Below are 15,515 nucleotides of genomic sequence, written 5' to 3' on the forward strand. Positions count from 1 at the left end.
TAACTTTTCTGAGTTAGGTAAACGTTTTTTATATTCTCAGAGAGCCAATAGGTATGTATTCTGGATAATGCTCTAAACATAAGACATTAAGTATTAAACAATATCTATTTTTATGTCTCTATTTAATGTATATATGTTCATAGTGTTCCATGCCCCATTATTTTATTTTTTCTGCAAGGCCCCTGTAAATGTGCCACAATGCTTAACCCAGCCCCTTTTCCTCCATACCCTGATATTTCTTTTTTTGGTGTCACACGCTGCTCTATGGGCAAAATTGAGGCTATTCTATATTAGGCTTGAAATAACACTGTTCTTTAGTCTTGGATGTAGGGTTTGTCTCTATGACTCTAAAATTAGCTCTATCTAGCTATAATCGGAATCCCATCTCTTTTTTCCTTCCCATTTTAATACTTGTGAAATATTTCTTTTCATTACCTTTCTATTAATTAACTCCTTTTGGCCCACCTTAAACTATGTTCATTTCTCTTCATCTAAAAAAGAAAAATCTAAGGGCACCTGGCTGGCTCATTTGGAGGAGCATGAGACTCTTGATCTCAGGGTTGTGGGTTTGAGCCTCACGTGTGTAGAGATTACTTAAGTCAATAAAAACTTTTAAAAGTTGTGGGGGGCGCCTGGGTGGCTCAGTGGGTTAAAGCCTCTGCCTTCGGCTCGGGTCGTGATCTTGGGGTCCTGGGATAGAGCCCCGCATCGGGCTCTCTGCTCAGCGGGGAGCCTGCTTCCTCCCTCTCTCTGCCTGCTGCTCTGTCTACTTGTGATCTCTGTCTCTGTCAAATTAAAAAAAAATCTTAAAATTAAAAATTTCAAAAAAGAGGAGAGAATATTAAATACTTGATGTGACTTGCTGTCTCTTTGAGCATTCATCTATTCTTCCATCATTCATTATCAGATAACTGTTCTTTCTCCTTTCCCTTTCATTATATTAATTCCCTTCTTAACTCCCTGCACTTTGGCTTCTTTTAGTGCCATTCTACTAAACTTAAATGCTAAAGATTTCCTGAAGTCTCTTTTTTTGTGCCAAAACCAAAGACTTCTAAAAAAATTCTTATCCTTGGGGCACCTGGGTGGCTCAGTGGGTTAAAGCCTCTGCCTTCAGCCTAGGTCATGGTCTCAGGGTTCTGGGATTGAGACCACCCCCCTCCCCGCATTGGGCTCTCTGCTCAGCAGGGAGCCTGCTTCCCCTCCCCTCTCTCTGCCTGCCCCCTCTGCCTATTTGTGATCTCTGTCAAATAAGTCAATAAAATCTTAAAAAATAAAAATAAAATAAATAAAATAAAAAATTCTTATCCTTTATGGTATTTCTGCACTGTTGACTGCAGTTCCTTGAAGTCCTCTCCTCTCAGTAGTTTAAAGACACACTTCCCATATCATCCACCTGTGCTCCCTGGAGGTATGCGGCGAACTCAAAAGGGCACTACACAATACTTTAAATTTTAAGTGAAACGCAAAATAGCTAACATCTTTTGGATACCACAGGCACTACTAGCTCAAAGTCATTTACAGTTTCAGCATTAGATTGCACTACATTCCCCCTGATGATGTCTTTGTGGAGTCTGGCTTTCAGTGGTTTTGATAAAAAGCAAGCACCACATGAAAATAACAGGGAACAGGAAATGAGGGTGGCAGTGTCAGATTCCAAGGTTTGAGAAGTTGTGCTGTACCTATGAGATGCACATATCCCATTAGGAATGATTGTGGTTAGTAAGAATGAGATCTAAATATTATTTTCTTTTTTTAACTTAAAAAAAAAGATTTTATTTATTTGAGAGAGAGTGTGAGCAAGCATGATTGGGGTGAGGGGACTCAGAGAGAGAACAAGTAGACTCAGGGAGCCTGACATGGGCCTGGATCCCAGGACCCTGGGATCATGACCTGAGCAGAAGGTAGATGCTTAACCGACTGAGTCACCCAGGCACCCCTAATTTTACTTCCTTATTTATTTGAGAGAGGAAAGAGAGGGCTTGCGAGAGGGGGAGAAGCAAAGGGAGAGGGACAAGAACACTCTGCACTGTGTATGGAGCCCAGCTCAGGGTTTAACCCCATGACCCTAAGATTCCGACCTGAGCCAAAATCAAGAGTCAGACACCCAATCAACTTGGCTGCCCAGGTGCCCCTATTATTTTCAATTTAGGTATATTATTTTTTCAAATGGCTACTAAGTTATTAGAACATAAATACTTATTAAATTGTTTTGGACTTAACAGGCAAATCAGTATTTCTTTTGACCCAGGGGTGCCATAAAAAATCACCAAGAACTTAAGGATGCCATGAACTGGGAAAGTTTGGGAACTTATTTTATTTTATTTTATTTTATTTTATTTTATTTTATTTATTTATTTGACAGAGATCACAAGTAGGTAGAGAAGCCGGCAGAGAGAGAGGAGGAAGCAGGCTCCCTGCCAAGCAGAGATCCCTAGCAGAGATCCTGATGCGGGGCTCCATCCCAGGACCCTGGGATCATGACCCGAAACAAAGGCAGAGGCTTTAACCCACTGAGCCACCCAGGCACCCCAAGTTTGGGAACTTCTAATCTGATGTATGTCAGAGGGCAGTGTGGGTGCTCTATAACCATTAACTCCCTTTCATCCCTTACTTTGTTTGAGATGGTTTTCTCTTCGTTCCTTTCTTCATTGATGATTCATTCATTTCATGGATACTTAGGGAGTGTTTCTTCCATGGCAGGCATGGGTATCAAAGACGAATAGATCTCGGGGCGCCTGGGTGGCTCAGTGGGTTGAACCTCTGCCTTTGGCTCGGGTCGTGATCCCAGGGTCCTGGGATCGAGCCCCACATCAGGCTCTCGGCTCTGCAGGGAGCCTGCTTCCTCCTCTCTCTCTGCCTGCCTCTCTGCCTACTTGTGATCTCTCGGTCTGTGAAATAAATAAAATCTTTAAAAAAAAAAAAAAGATGAATAGATCTCAATCCTTACCTCAAAAAGTCTAAAAACCACTCCATTTTATCACCTTCATTACTTTATCTCTCTCTTTCTGCCAAATTTCTACTGTTATTTCCCCCAAACATACTCTGTAGCACTTTCTCAGCGCCACTGGCATCAGCTGTCATTTTACTGATTTTCAAATCTGTGTCTCTATACTTGGCTTCTACCTTGAACCAGTTATAGCCTCATTCCTCCATTTCCAGCTGTATCCAGGACATTATTCAGTATCTTGTTTTTACTTTAAGCTTGATGTATTTAAAATAATATCTTCTTCCCTCTTAAATTGCCTTCCCTCCAGCCACTCCATTTCTTGTTGTTGCTATTCTTTTGGCCTCCCAGATTTCAGTCATCTATAAACTTTTTTATGTCTTTACATCTCCTATTTCTATTCTGTCAGATTTGGTTCTTTCTTTCATTCCCACGTAGACCCTTTTTGCTTCATGTCTCAGTTACACCAACTTTCTAGCAGTCTTGCAGTTTCAAGTTTCTCCAACCCGCAACTATAATGTGCATGTTGCTGTTAACTTCTCTAACATGTGCTTTTTATCAAGTCATCAAGCTAAAGAACCCTCAGTGCTTCTTTGTAACTCATTGACTCAAACTCTCTGCCTGGCTTTTAAATTTTTGTGGAATTTTGTACTGCTTCCACTTGTTAAATTTTATTGCATATTTGTTCTTCTTAAGTCTGCCAGAAAGTTGCCGTGCTTATTCCAAACTTTGTCATTCAATCAACTGTCAAAGTACTTAAGAATTATCCTAAGTTTTTCCCTTACCCTAACAGCTCATCATTCACCAATTTTTACATCAGAAATCTCTACATTCTCCCTGTAAATGTCCTGTTTCAGAATCCCCTCATTTATATTCTGGACTATTGAAGTAACCCCTTAACTGATCCTCTTATCTTCACCTAAGCTTTCTATGAGACAAATGAAAGTCATTTCCCTGCTTACTAAATATCCATTAGCTCCTCCCCACCGACTTGAAGATAGATATACTTGGTGTGGCTTTTAAGACCATTCTTATATGGCCCCCTGCAACCTTCACTAGTTTCAACTTTCCTCCCACATTTCTCTCCAGCCACACCAAAGTACCTATAATTATCTGAACATGCTATGCTTTTTCGCTTTTTTGTGCTTTTGCCCATGTTCATTGTATTTGTAATGTCCTCATCCTAGCCAGCTTTCTGCCTGACTAACTTCTAGCCCTTTAGGAGTGGGCCATTAGGTGACTGGCAGATGGGAAACTATAATGGATGGAAGTGGCTAACATCACCTGAACCTACTGGTTCTTAGCATTCAAAGAAGAGAGAGAGAAACTTTACGTACCTCTTAATATGATTAAGTAAGAAGTCCTCAAGACTGCCTGTGAGGAGCTCTACTAAAAACAGTTGAATCTGAGCTCCTGGGTGGCTCAGTTGGTTGAGCATCTGACTCTTGGTTTCTGCTTGGGTCATGATCTCAAGGTCATGGGATCAAGCTCTGTATCAGCCTCTGTGCTTGACTCTGGAGTCTGCTTGGAGATTTTCTCCCCTGACCCCTCCCCCGTCCCTCTCTCTCTCTCTCTCTCTCTCTCGCTCGCTCGCTCTCTAAAATAAAATGAAATAGGGACACCTGAGTGGCTTAGTTTAGCGTCTCCCTTTGGCTCAGGTCATGATCTCAGTCTTGGGATTGAGCCCTGCATTGGGATCCTCTCTCAGCAGGGAGTCCGCTTGTCCCTTTCCCTCTATCCCGCCCTCCGCTTGTATTCCTTCACTCGCCGGCTCTCTCTCAGATAAAGAAAATCTTTAAAAATAAAATAAATCTTAAAAAAACCCAGTTGAATCTAAATATTATCAGTCGTTCAGATCTAATTACTAGTTTATCGGATACCCTGGAACGTTTTAAAGCATCTAATTAGCATAAAATCAATAAAACCTAGACTTGGAGTAGCTCCAAGTACAAATGACCCAGTGTCTATATCAAGTAAATGAGAAGGAGGAAGAGAGGAAAATTGATAGAGTTAAAGAAACTCAAGAGACATTTCAACTGAATGTAATTCAGGACCTTCTTTGGGTCACAGTTTAAACAAACTGTAAAAAGAAAGTTTTAAGGGCGCCTGGGTTGCTCAGTCATTAAGCAGCTGTCTTAGGCTCAGGTCATTATCCCGGGGTCCTGGGATCTAGGCCCACATCGGGCTCCCTGCTCAGCAGGGAGCCTGCTTCTCCCTCTCCCGCTCCCTCTGCTTGTATTCCCTCTCTTTCTGTGTCTCTCTCTGTCAAATAAATACATAAAATCTTTTAAAAAAAAGTTTTGAAATGATGGGGAAATTTGAACCCTGACTAGATATTAGATTATATTAGGCATAATTTTTTTAGGCTTGATAATGGTTTTGTGTATTTGGAAAAAGGAGCCCTTCTCTGTTAGGGACACATATGAAATATTTACAGATGAAATGATACTTAAATGCCAGTTCCAGGCTCCATAATCCAGTGTATACATGGAGGACAGAGCAGAGTAAGTGGGTTGAAGGCAAAATATGACTGAGCATGACCTAATAATTATTGAAGGTGAATGATGGAAATGTGGAAGTTCATTATACTTTCCCCCTTATTCTTTTGTGTTTGAAATTTTCCATAATAAAACATTGGGAGGAAAAAAGACAACTGGGCATAAAGGCCACTTCTTTTGGTTATCTTTCCTAATAGTGACTCCTGCTCAGAACCTAACCAACCTAGGTGGTCCTTTTATATATCACTCTAACTGTTCACACCTCTATTGTAACACTTACTTCATTGTATTGTATCTGTTGTCTTTAATCTCTCCTGTGACTGAGCTTCTTGACATATTTATAATTAAGTTCCTGATTTCACTTCAGTTACCATCATAAAGATATTTGCTTTCATAGATTTTTGTTACTTGATATTTTGTAATATCTATATATCATTTTAATTTGTTTTCTTTTAGGTTGCATAGCAGTAGGAAAATCCCTGAATAGCCGAAATTTTAGCAAGCTCTTGCACTCTTGCCCATACCAATGTGATCGTCATAAAGTCATTGTGGAAGCTGAAGACAGATATAAAAGTGAACTAAGGAAATCACTTATCTGTAACAAAAGTAATTAATTCAGCAGCTTTGAAACTATAATTATGACTATACCTTCTGAACTGTGATCTAGAACATTAAATATATTAAAAAGCTAGAGGGCAAAATAATGTTGAAAAGAAAACGTCTCTGAGAAACCAGTGTTTTAAGATATACCCAGGGAACAGATTTAGTCTCTGGTGGTTTAAAAATTCTTCCTAATCCATCTAAGGATTCCCATTAGAAGGGTGGGGGGAATACCATACTAATGGAATTGATGTGTTCTTACTCAGATTGATACTGTAAGTATCCTAAATGTCTTCTGTATTTTTCAGAAATTCTGCTGACCCCACGTAGAAGACAACAACTCAGTCATGAATCTACTGCCTCTGGAGAAATAAGTGAATATATTTAATTTTTAAATAAACCTAAATTGCATATAGTTCTGAGAAAAAGAAGACAGCTGAAGAATTGTTCTCTGTCTCATCGTCAGTGGTTCTTAAATGATAACCCTTGGCTCTGGTGAGGGCCATAGTTCCTAAGAACGAAATTCTCACTTTCCTTCCTCATGTTGCTTTCCTCACTCATTTCTTGCCAGCAGGGGAGGATGCAGGAGGAAACTAACATTTATTAAGCACTTACTGTATGTTACGTGTTTTATAGACATTTCCTTTAATTCTTGTAATATTGTAAGGTAGGTTTTATTTTATTCCCACTTTAAGGTATAAGAAATTGGCAAATGACAGAGCTTACATTCAAATGCAAGCCTGTCTTTCTTCATAAGCCCCTAGTCTATCTTCTGGATCACATTTCTATTTTAAGAACAAAATTATTCTCCTATGAATAAGTGCTTCAGAGAGATTTTGCAGAAGGTTTTGGTTCATAACTACAGCACTTCATACCATCAGAACTGAAGAGACAAATAGAGCCCTGCTTAAAAATCAAAATACTTCTTAAATGATGAGTTAATTTATGAGAATTTTTATTTAACTATAGGTTAATGTCTCAGGTTTATCACCATTCCAAATTTATTATGGAGACTTAAAGAATGTTATCATTTTATTATCTTCATATGGAATTAATACCTGCAGAGTAAGAATAAGCAGTTGAATAACCTTACTTGTCAAAATAACCTGGAATTTAGTAATATCTATGGTGTTATTCTGTCATTTATTGCAAAGATATTTAGACTTGATACATATGGGAATGTTTTACCATATACTTTTACATACCATTTTCATTTCCAAAGCCTTAAAAGAAGTTTCAGATTTACTTTTTTAGATTTTTTTTTGTCGGTGGGGGGACACCTGAGTGGCTCAGTCAGTTGAGTATCTGCCTTCACCTCAGGTCATGATCTCAGGGCCCTGAGATCAAGCCCCACATCAGGCTCCCTGCTGGGAGCCTGCTTCTCCTTCTGCCTGCTGCTCCCCCTGCTTGTGCGTTCTCCCTCTCTCTCCCTGACAAATAAATAAAATCTTTAAAAAAAAAAAAGATTTTTATTTTTTTAAGTTATCTCTACATCCAACATGGGGCTCCAACGCAAAACCCCAAGATCAAGAGTCACATGCTCTATCAGACTGAGCCAGCCAGGTGCCCCTCAAATTTACTTTTTATGTCTGGGTCTTTTTCTAAGTTTAAAGTTCTGAATGCAAATTAAAATTAAGTACAGTACTCATGTAGAGCAGCCCACTTTTTTTTTTTAAGATTTTATTTATTTATTTGTCAGAGGGAGATAGAGCGATCACAGGCAGACAGAATGGCAGGCAGAGGCAGAGGGAGAAGCAGGCTCCCTGCTGAGCAAGGAGTCTGTTGTGGGACTCGATCCCAGGACGCTGGGATCATGACCTGGGCCGAAGGCAGCTGCTCAACCAACTGAGCCACCCAGGTCTCCCTAGAGCAGCCCACTTTTTAAAGAAATATTTCCTGTAGAAACTGTTAGAAAATGGTTACTTTTCCATAGGAACATGTTGCACTTGGAAAAATTGGTTGTGACAAGGAGTTGGCATCAAATTAATAATGGATTTTTTTTCAACAACATGACTTAAAAGCAAATGTGTAACAACTAAAATTATATCCTATACTCATTTTACATGGTAAACTCATTTGTGGAGCCTCATGAAATGTAAATAATTAGGGTTATACATTGATTTTACAGAAGGATCCTAAATACTGTTAAGTGATGTCCAGCTCATAAATAATTACATCTTTTTTATGAGTTAAAATTCTTTAGCTTAAAGCAAATAGTTAATAATTTGGCCTGCTTTTTTTAGAATTTAGAAAGGCGTCTTCAGGAGGTATGGTATAGATTGGTCTTATACCTCTTTCTCAAGCAGGCTAGGAATTTTGGATATGTTGCCATTTCCCACCCACTTGATTTCCCTTTCTTTTTGAGAGACATTTATGACCATTTGCTTGATTGTAGGTTACATTCAAATTTTAAACCATCCTTTTAAGAAGAGACCATTGCAACATCTAAGCATTTAAAGAGCCTAGGCTCTTGTTCAGAATGGACTGGTACTTTCTTTTTTTAAGATTTTATTTATTTATTTGACAGACAGAGATCCCAAGTAGGCAGAGAGGCAGGCAGAGAGAGAGGAGGAAGCAGGCTCCCTGCTGAGCAGAGAGCCCGATGCGGGGCTCAATCCCAGGACCCTGGGATCACAACCCAAGCTGAAGGCAGAGGCTTAACCCACTGAGTCACCCAGGCGCCCCCAGAATGGACTGGTATCTTGAGAGGGTTTGAAAAATAAGGGTCTCTAGAACTGAGCCTTCTTTCCTCCTTTCCCCTACTCTTTCCAAGCACCTCAATATAAGAGGAACACTAAAGAAGCCACAGAAGGGAGCCCTGTGGGGTAGAGCTGCTTCCTCCTTCTAGACTGCTGTATTCTGTATTCTGCTGCAGTAACCTTTGAGGAATTGGGCACATATGTAGGAGTCAGTGAAATGTCAGCTTGATTAGAAAAGTGGAAATTGACTATGAACAACTTCCAGATGCTCATATCTTGAATGTTATAACAACCTGTCCAGTCCTGATTATGAGTTCAAATCATTTAGCAAGTGAAGTTGAAATCATGTATTTCCTGGAAAACAACAGTTTTTCAGTAGACCCAAAAGTAAGGAGTAACTTCATTGATAAGTTTTTTTGTTTGTTTGTTTTTTAAGATTTTATTTATTTATCTGAGAGAGAGAGAAAGAGAACACAAGCAGGGGGAATGGAAAAGGGAGAAGGAGATGTGGGGCTGGATCCCTGGGATCATGACCTGAGCCAAAGACAAGACGCTTAACCAACTGAGCCACACAGGTGCCCCATTGATAAGTTTTGAAGCACTTTTTTTACCAATAAATTCTTTCTTTCAACAAATACTTATTGATCCTCTTCTATGTGTCAGATACTATTTTAGGCATTGGGATACAGTGGTGACCAAAACCGACAAAAATTCTTACCTGCATGGATCTTGCATTCTAAGTAATACCATTAAGTAATAACCAGACATTACTTTTATTGATTTCTCAGCCTTCTGTTGGTAAGATTTTAGTTTCTGTTTTAAAAGATCTGAACTATGGCTCCTGTCCTAGGAGAGGTAGATAAATAGCTAACAGTCTTGACCTGCAAGGGCAAGATTTTCTAAGGTTATCCCAGCACAACTGTTTCAAGTAGCAGCAGCCTTAAGTGGAAATACAAAAAAAAGTCTTCCTTATCAGCATCTATCTACAATGATAACATGAATTAGCAATGAATGAAAAAACTTCAAAGAAAACTATTTCCTGGTAATCATCACCAGGAGATATTAATAAACACCAACTGTTTATTATTTTTTTTGTAGAAAGTATCCCTAAAAGCCAGATAGTTGAAAACTTCCTTCCCCCGTGCCACCTATTTTTGAGTTTTATTTATTTATTTATTTTTGAAGATTTTTTTTAAAAAATTATTTATTTATTTATTTATTTGACAGAGATCACAAGTAGGCAGAGAGGTAGGCATAGAGAGAGGAGGAAGCAGGCTCCCCACTGAGCAGAGAGCCCTATGTGGGGCTTGATCCCAGGACCCTGGGATCATGACCTGAGCCGAAGGCAGAGGCTTTAACCCACTGAGCCACCTAGGTGCCCCTATTTTTTGAGTTTTAATCAAGCTGAGCACCCATATAGGTAGTGAATGTGCTTTTTAAAATGAATTTCAAAAGACCCTTACTTTAAAATATTTATTAAGCCTGTTAATTAAAGTAACAAGTGTTGATATTCTTTTTTATTCTATGAAGTAATGGAGCCCTTTGGGAAGACTGTATCTGTAAGATAGGTAAGCTGTTTGTTAATTGTCCTCACAGGAATGTTGAGAGACTTAAAAGTCAAATGTTTATAAATTCTTGTGTTTCTTGATTGAAAGATGTTGCAAGTATTACTGCAAGTATTATTACAATAGGATTAAGTTACAGTTATTGAAGAATTCAGAATGATAAGGCCTAGCTTCATAATAGGCACTCAATTTTTAAAATTGACAAGCATTTCTCTGTGATGAGTAGTGCAGGCATGAAGCTTTCTCACTATATAGTTCATATCCATACAATAAAGTTAAGCACTTATTTGGGTCTCAAGAAGATCCATTTTTTCAGCAAGTACTAATATATTCTACAATTCTTCTTAATTACAGAAAAAAGAAGAATTCGTAAAAACTTTACTGAAGAAGAAATAAATTACCTTTGCAATGGAGTTAAGAAAATGGGAAATCACTGGAATTTAATTTTGTGGTCTTTCCCCTTTCAGCAAGGACGGAAGGCTGTGGACCTTGCTCACAAATACCACAAGCTGACCAAACATCCCGAGTGTGCAGCTCCTTGATCGGAATACTTGCCAGTTTTTAGTTTCAACACTTAAAATACAATATCTTGAGGAAACACAATTTAAAATACTCTTCTAAACTCTCATGAAGCAGGAAATCTGAAAACAGGAATACTGTTTTAATTGCATACTTTTTGTGATGCTCTAGCTCATTGAATTATTAAAGTAATTTATAAAACAATACATTTTTTATAAAATTTTATTTATTTGACAGAGAAAGAGATCACAAGTAGAGAGAGAGAGAGGAGGAAGCAGGCTCCCTGCCTAGCAGAGAGCCTGATGTGGGACTGGATCCCAGGACCCTGAGATCATGACCTGAGCTGAAGGCAGAGGCTTAACCCACTGAGCCACCCAGGCAGCCTCTAAAACAATACATTTTTAATGTGTAGCTTAGTAAGACAAAATTCCTTTATGAGCTCAAACATTCATTTAGGAATATGCTTTTATTTTTCCTTAAGCTCAAGGAATACAGGTCAGAGAAATAAAATGATCGGCCTTTTAAACATTATTTAACATTATATTGTGATGGATACCATGTGAGATATTTGGATTTTAGTATATTCTTACCCAGCGAAAGTTCTTTCCCGGAACTTAGAATAGTTTCCCAAGCTGTTCAAGTGAAGTTCCCACACATTAAATCAATGTTTGACATTTTGTTAACTAAAATGTTCCCCTTCCAAAGGCTGATTGTGCAGTTCCTTTGAATACTCTCAAATTCTGTGGTCAGGTACACTTCCTTTTGGTGCATGTTTATTTACTTTTGCTTTTTAAAAGCTTAGAACATTTTATTTATTTATTTGACAGACAGAGATCACAAGTAGGCAGAGAGGCAGGCAGAGAGAGAGAGAGAGAGAGGAGGAAGCAGGCTCCCCGCTGAGCAGAGAGCCCGACATGGGGCTCGATCCCAGGAACCTGGTATCATGACCCGAGCCGAAGGCAGAGGCTTTAACCCACTGAGCCACCCAGGCGCCCCTAGAACATTTTTTTAAGTTAGTTTTCTTTTAGTGGGAAAGCAAACTATTTGATCTCAATTTTCTATTTTTCTTATTCTTTTTATATTCCTATCATGATCCCCAAAGGATGCTGTTACAGCCTGTATTATACTTAAAAGGCTATGCTGTGGCAAAGTGATTATGTATCAGGACCTGCAAGCTTATCTGTACTTATATACCCATTGGCTCACTGCTTCATGTCACTGTAGATTTCTTCAGTCCCAAAGGTTCCTTTCCTATAAGTTTTTAGTCTTTGACCTTTTCACATCATGACTATTTCTACTTGGATAAACTCAGAATTTTTATTAAATTTTTTATTTTCTGATCTGTAGTGAAAGTTCCAGAGAGTCAATATGCACAAAATCTTCTATTTAAATCCAAAATTTCCTTTAAACGAAAGAATAATTTACAATTAGGAAAATTCTTAAAGCGCCCAAAGTGTGAATGAATCTAGCCCATTTATCTCCATTATCTATCAGTATTTCCTAAGTACTGTGGGAAATACTTAAATAGTCTGGTGGGTTGTTCCAATTTGTACTTCTCACGATTATTCAAGTTATTTTAGGTCAAAAGGGAAAACATTTTGTCTGTTGCTTCAGCCTTACCAGTTTAGATAATCAGAAGTTGTTTCTTACTATTGTTCCAGATATGACTTAAATGTATTTTTCCACTTCAAGTGGGTCTCAGGTAATAGTTCTTTTATTGATTGGAAATTATGTATGTAATAGAAAAATCAAACACTGCTTCAGTGAAGCATCCCCAAGAATGACATACTATAGCATAGACACTGATTTGTGTCAGTTATTGAAGCTGTATATAAAATACCAATACTGGGACACCTGAGTGGCTCAGTCGGTTGAGTGTCCAACACTTGGTTTCAGCTCAGGTCATGATCTCAGGGTTTGTGAGATCAAGCCCCGCATTGGGCTCCTTGCTGGGCAAGGAGCTTAAGATTCTCTCTCTCCCTCTGCCCCTTTCCCCTCTAAAAAATAATAGTAATGAAAAGAAAAGAAAAGAACCAATACTATATTGCCTTCTTTTTAAAAAAATATTTTATTTATTTATTTGTCAGAGAGAGAGAGTGCGAGCACAGGCAGACAGAGTGGCAGGTCGAGCAAGGAGCCCGATGTGGGACTCGATCTCAGGACGCTGGGATCATGACCTGAGCCGAAGGCAGCCGCTTAACCAACTGAGCCACCCAGGAGTCCCTCTATATTTTTTTCTGAAACATTGAAATTTTGTCCTAACCCCTGACTATCTTTTGGTTAACACGAGCTGCTTTTTTTTCCTTCAAATGGAAATATTTAGTAATAAAAGAAATGAAGACATATCAAAAGGAAAGCCAAAGAATGATGACACTTTAGAGAACTGTATGGCTTTAAGAATTCAGACTTAGCCAAATCAATGGGGAATAAAAAATGATTTTAATAATGATAGACCTTTGGAATTAAAGGTGACCTCAGTTATAGTTAGTTGCCAGAGGCATGAACTGCTGTATAGTTCATTTACAACAATTTGTCCATTGATGGCTATCATTGATTTTACATAAATTCTCAGAAACAGGGAATTTACTACTTAGGGTGATAATTGATAGTCATTTCTTCTTTACATTAAAATGAAATGTGCCTTCCTCGAGCACCTTTTGTAGAACCAAAAAAGTTGAATTTCTTTTCCAGATGCCAGTCCTTAAGAAAGGCAAAGATAGATCACTTTCCCCTTTTCCCTCTACATCCTTTATCCTTCATGCTAATAAGCCCCAGTTACTTCAGCAGAACAGTGTCATGTCTCCTATGAGCTTAGTCACTGACCACTTCTTTGCCTTTATAAACTGTATCCAGAAAGAAATGTGGCCTGCCAGAATAAGGGATCAACTTTGAGGGACCCAATGAGATTTTATGGACCTCACCTAAGATACTTCTTGGTTTTCTACATGACCAAGTCTCAGACTCTAGTTAATATAGTTTAAGATTTACAGATTATGGGCTGCTTGGGTGTCTCAGTCCTTAAGTGTCTGCCTTTGGCTCAGGTCATGATCCCAGGGATCGATCCTGGGATTGAGCCCCACGTCAAGCTCCCTGCTCGGCAGTGAGCCTACTAATCCCTCTCCTACTCCCTCTGCTTGTGTTCTCTCTCTCGCTGTGTCTCTCTCTGTCAAATGCATAAAATCTTTAAAAAAAAAAAAAAGATTTACAAATTGTAATTTTAATTAATTTCTATTTTGTTCTTATGCATTTATTTTTAACTGTACTACAGAACTTTGTAGTCTCTTAAATTTGATCTTCCTAGATTTAATCGTACCCAGTCTGTCATCCAGTATATTGGGCATCCCTTCCTGCTTCAGGTCATCCACAGCTTGAGTGTGCTGCCGCATTCTCATCCAAGTCACCGATGGCGGCTCAAGTTGGCTGGGCCAGGATGAGAGGTTGGGCAGGCTCCTAGCAGCCTCTGGTTGTTCCTGCTCATCCACCTGCTCTGGGCCTGGTCTTTATCCTGCCTCAATGCTATCATTCAGCTTGCATTTTTCACTTTCTTATCTGTGATGTGAATTTTCAGGTGCCCTGTTGAAAACTGCATTTGCTATGTCTGCAGCATCCTCCTACCTGGTATTCCCTGCAAAAAAGAAAAAAGACTCTTAATCTGGTCCTATCTTTTCCTTTTCCAACTGGCACGTTAGAGAATCTTACTTAGGGCTGATGAAGTTCACTGGCCTGTAGTTTTAAACTCCACCTTCTATCCTGTGAAAATTCAGACATTATGACTTACAACACTTTCATACTTCCAAGGGTGTGACTCTTAATGGTTTTTCACTCTCATTGTCTTGTTCGAACCTTACATTCAGGTTGGCAGATGCTATGCCCGTTTGTCGGATCCTGTAACTCTTGCTGCCAACATTTGGCAGAGCCGGATCAGAATTCTACTCATTTGAAACTGATGTAGGTGGTTGCTTTTCTGCCATATCCCACTTCCTTGTGATATTTAGAAATGCCTTATAAAGTGAGCTGTTTGAGGACAGCAAAGAGCCCTCAGAGGCCACACCTAACGTTAAGCTCCGTAGGTGAAATGTCCTAGTTTTTTCCCATCACTTCCATACTTCCCCTTGTTGCTTCTTGACCTTTATCCTTTCACATCTTTTTCGTTCCTCCTCCCCCGTCCCGAGAAAGGAAATTAAAGCCGCCTATTTCTGATGTGAAATGCTAGCTCCCTGGAAATACAATTAAAAAAAAAAAAAATCCGTTAGTAACTCAAGTGTATTGTTTACTGTGGAAAAGATCACTATCTCGCAGTTTTAATAGGGTCAAGGAAAGAGGAGTTGAAAGGGGGATATTTATGAGGAGTTGAGACTCTAGTTTAAGGTCTATCTTTCAATGCGGGGCTTGGTGAGAACTGGGCAAAGTTCATGATATAATAGTGCGTAAGATTGAAGTATTGGGATGCTGTCTTGGGGCATTGCGGTCCTTGGGCAGGTTTCTTAAGTTTTCCAAGCTTCAGGTTCCTCGTCTGTGCAAGGGTTAGATACGATTCAGTGAGATAATGTGTGACTGTGGCACAGGTAAGCGCCAGATAAATGGCGCTGTCGTGCATTGGTCTCACTCGGAAGCCTGAACTCTTCGCGCCAGCCCACTGGGCTTCCTGACCCCCGACCGCGCACCTCGAGAGCCCCGCTGGGCGATTACA

At 39.3% G+C, this 15,515-nt stretch overlaps 1 protein-coding gene across 13 annotated transcripts in view; it reads left to right on the top strand.

Moving 5' to 3' along the window:
* The window catches only part of TERB1 (telomere repeat binding bouquet formation protein 1), a 49,773-nt gene extending 38,748 nt beyond the window's left edge, over positions 1 to 11,025 (top strand). For 9 of the 13 annotated variants that reach the window (XM_032854289.1, XM_032854288.1, XM_032854287.1 and 6 more), the window contains 3 exons: positions 5,899 to 6,048; positions 6,351 to 6,416; positions 10,661 to 11,025. In XM_032854289.1, coding sequence (XP_032710180.1) covers positions 5,899 to 6,048; positions 6,351 to 6,416; positions 10,661 to 10,848 — 404 coding nt within the window. In that variant the 3' untranslated portion in view covers positions 10,849 to 11,025. Of the gene's footprint in view, positions 1 to 2,362; positions 2,392 to 5,898; positions 6,049 to 6,350; positions 6,417 to 10,271; positions 10,310 to 10,660 lie in introns of those variants that run through there. The other 4 variants (XM_032854294.1, XM_032854295.1, XM_032854290.1 and 1 more) reach the window with 4 other exon arrangements.
* The last annotated feature ends 4,490 nt before the right edge of the window (positions 11,026 to 15,515 follow it).

Source organism: Lontra canadensis, unplaced genomic scaffold (assembly GCF_010015895.1).
Source record: "Lontra canadensis isolate GAN:19392208 unplaced genomic scaffold, GSC_riverotter_1.0 scaffold8, whole genome shotgun sequence".
Taxonomy (NCBI): domain Eukaryota; kingdom Metazoa; phylum Chordata; class Mammalia; order Carnivora; family Mustelidae; genus Lontra; species Lontra canadensis.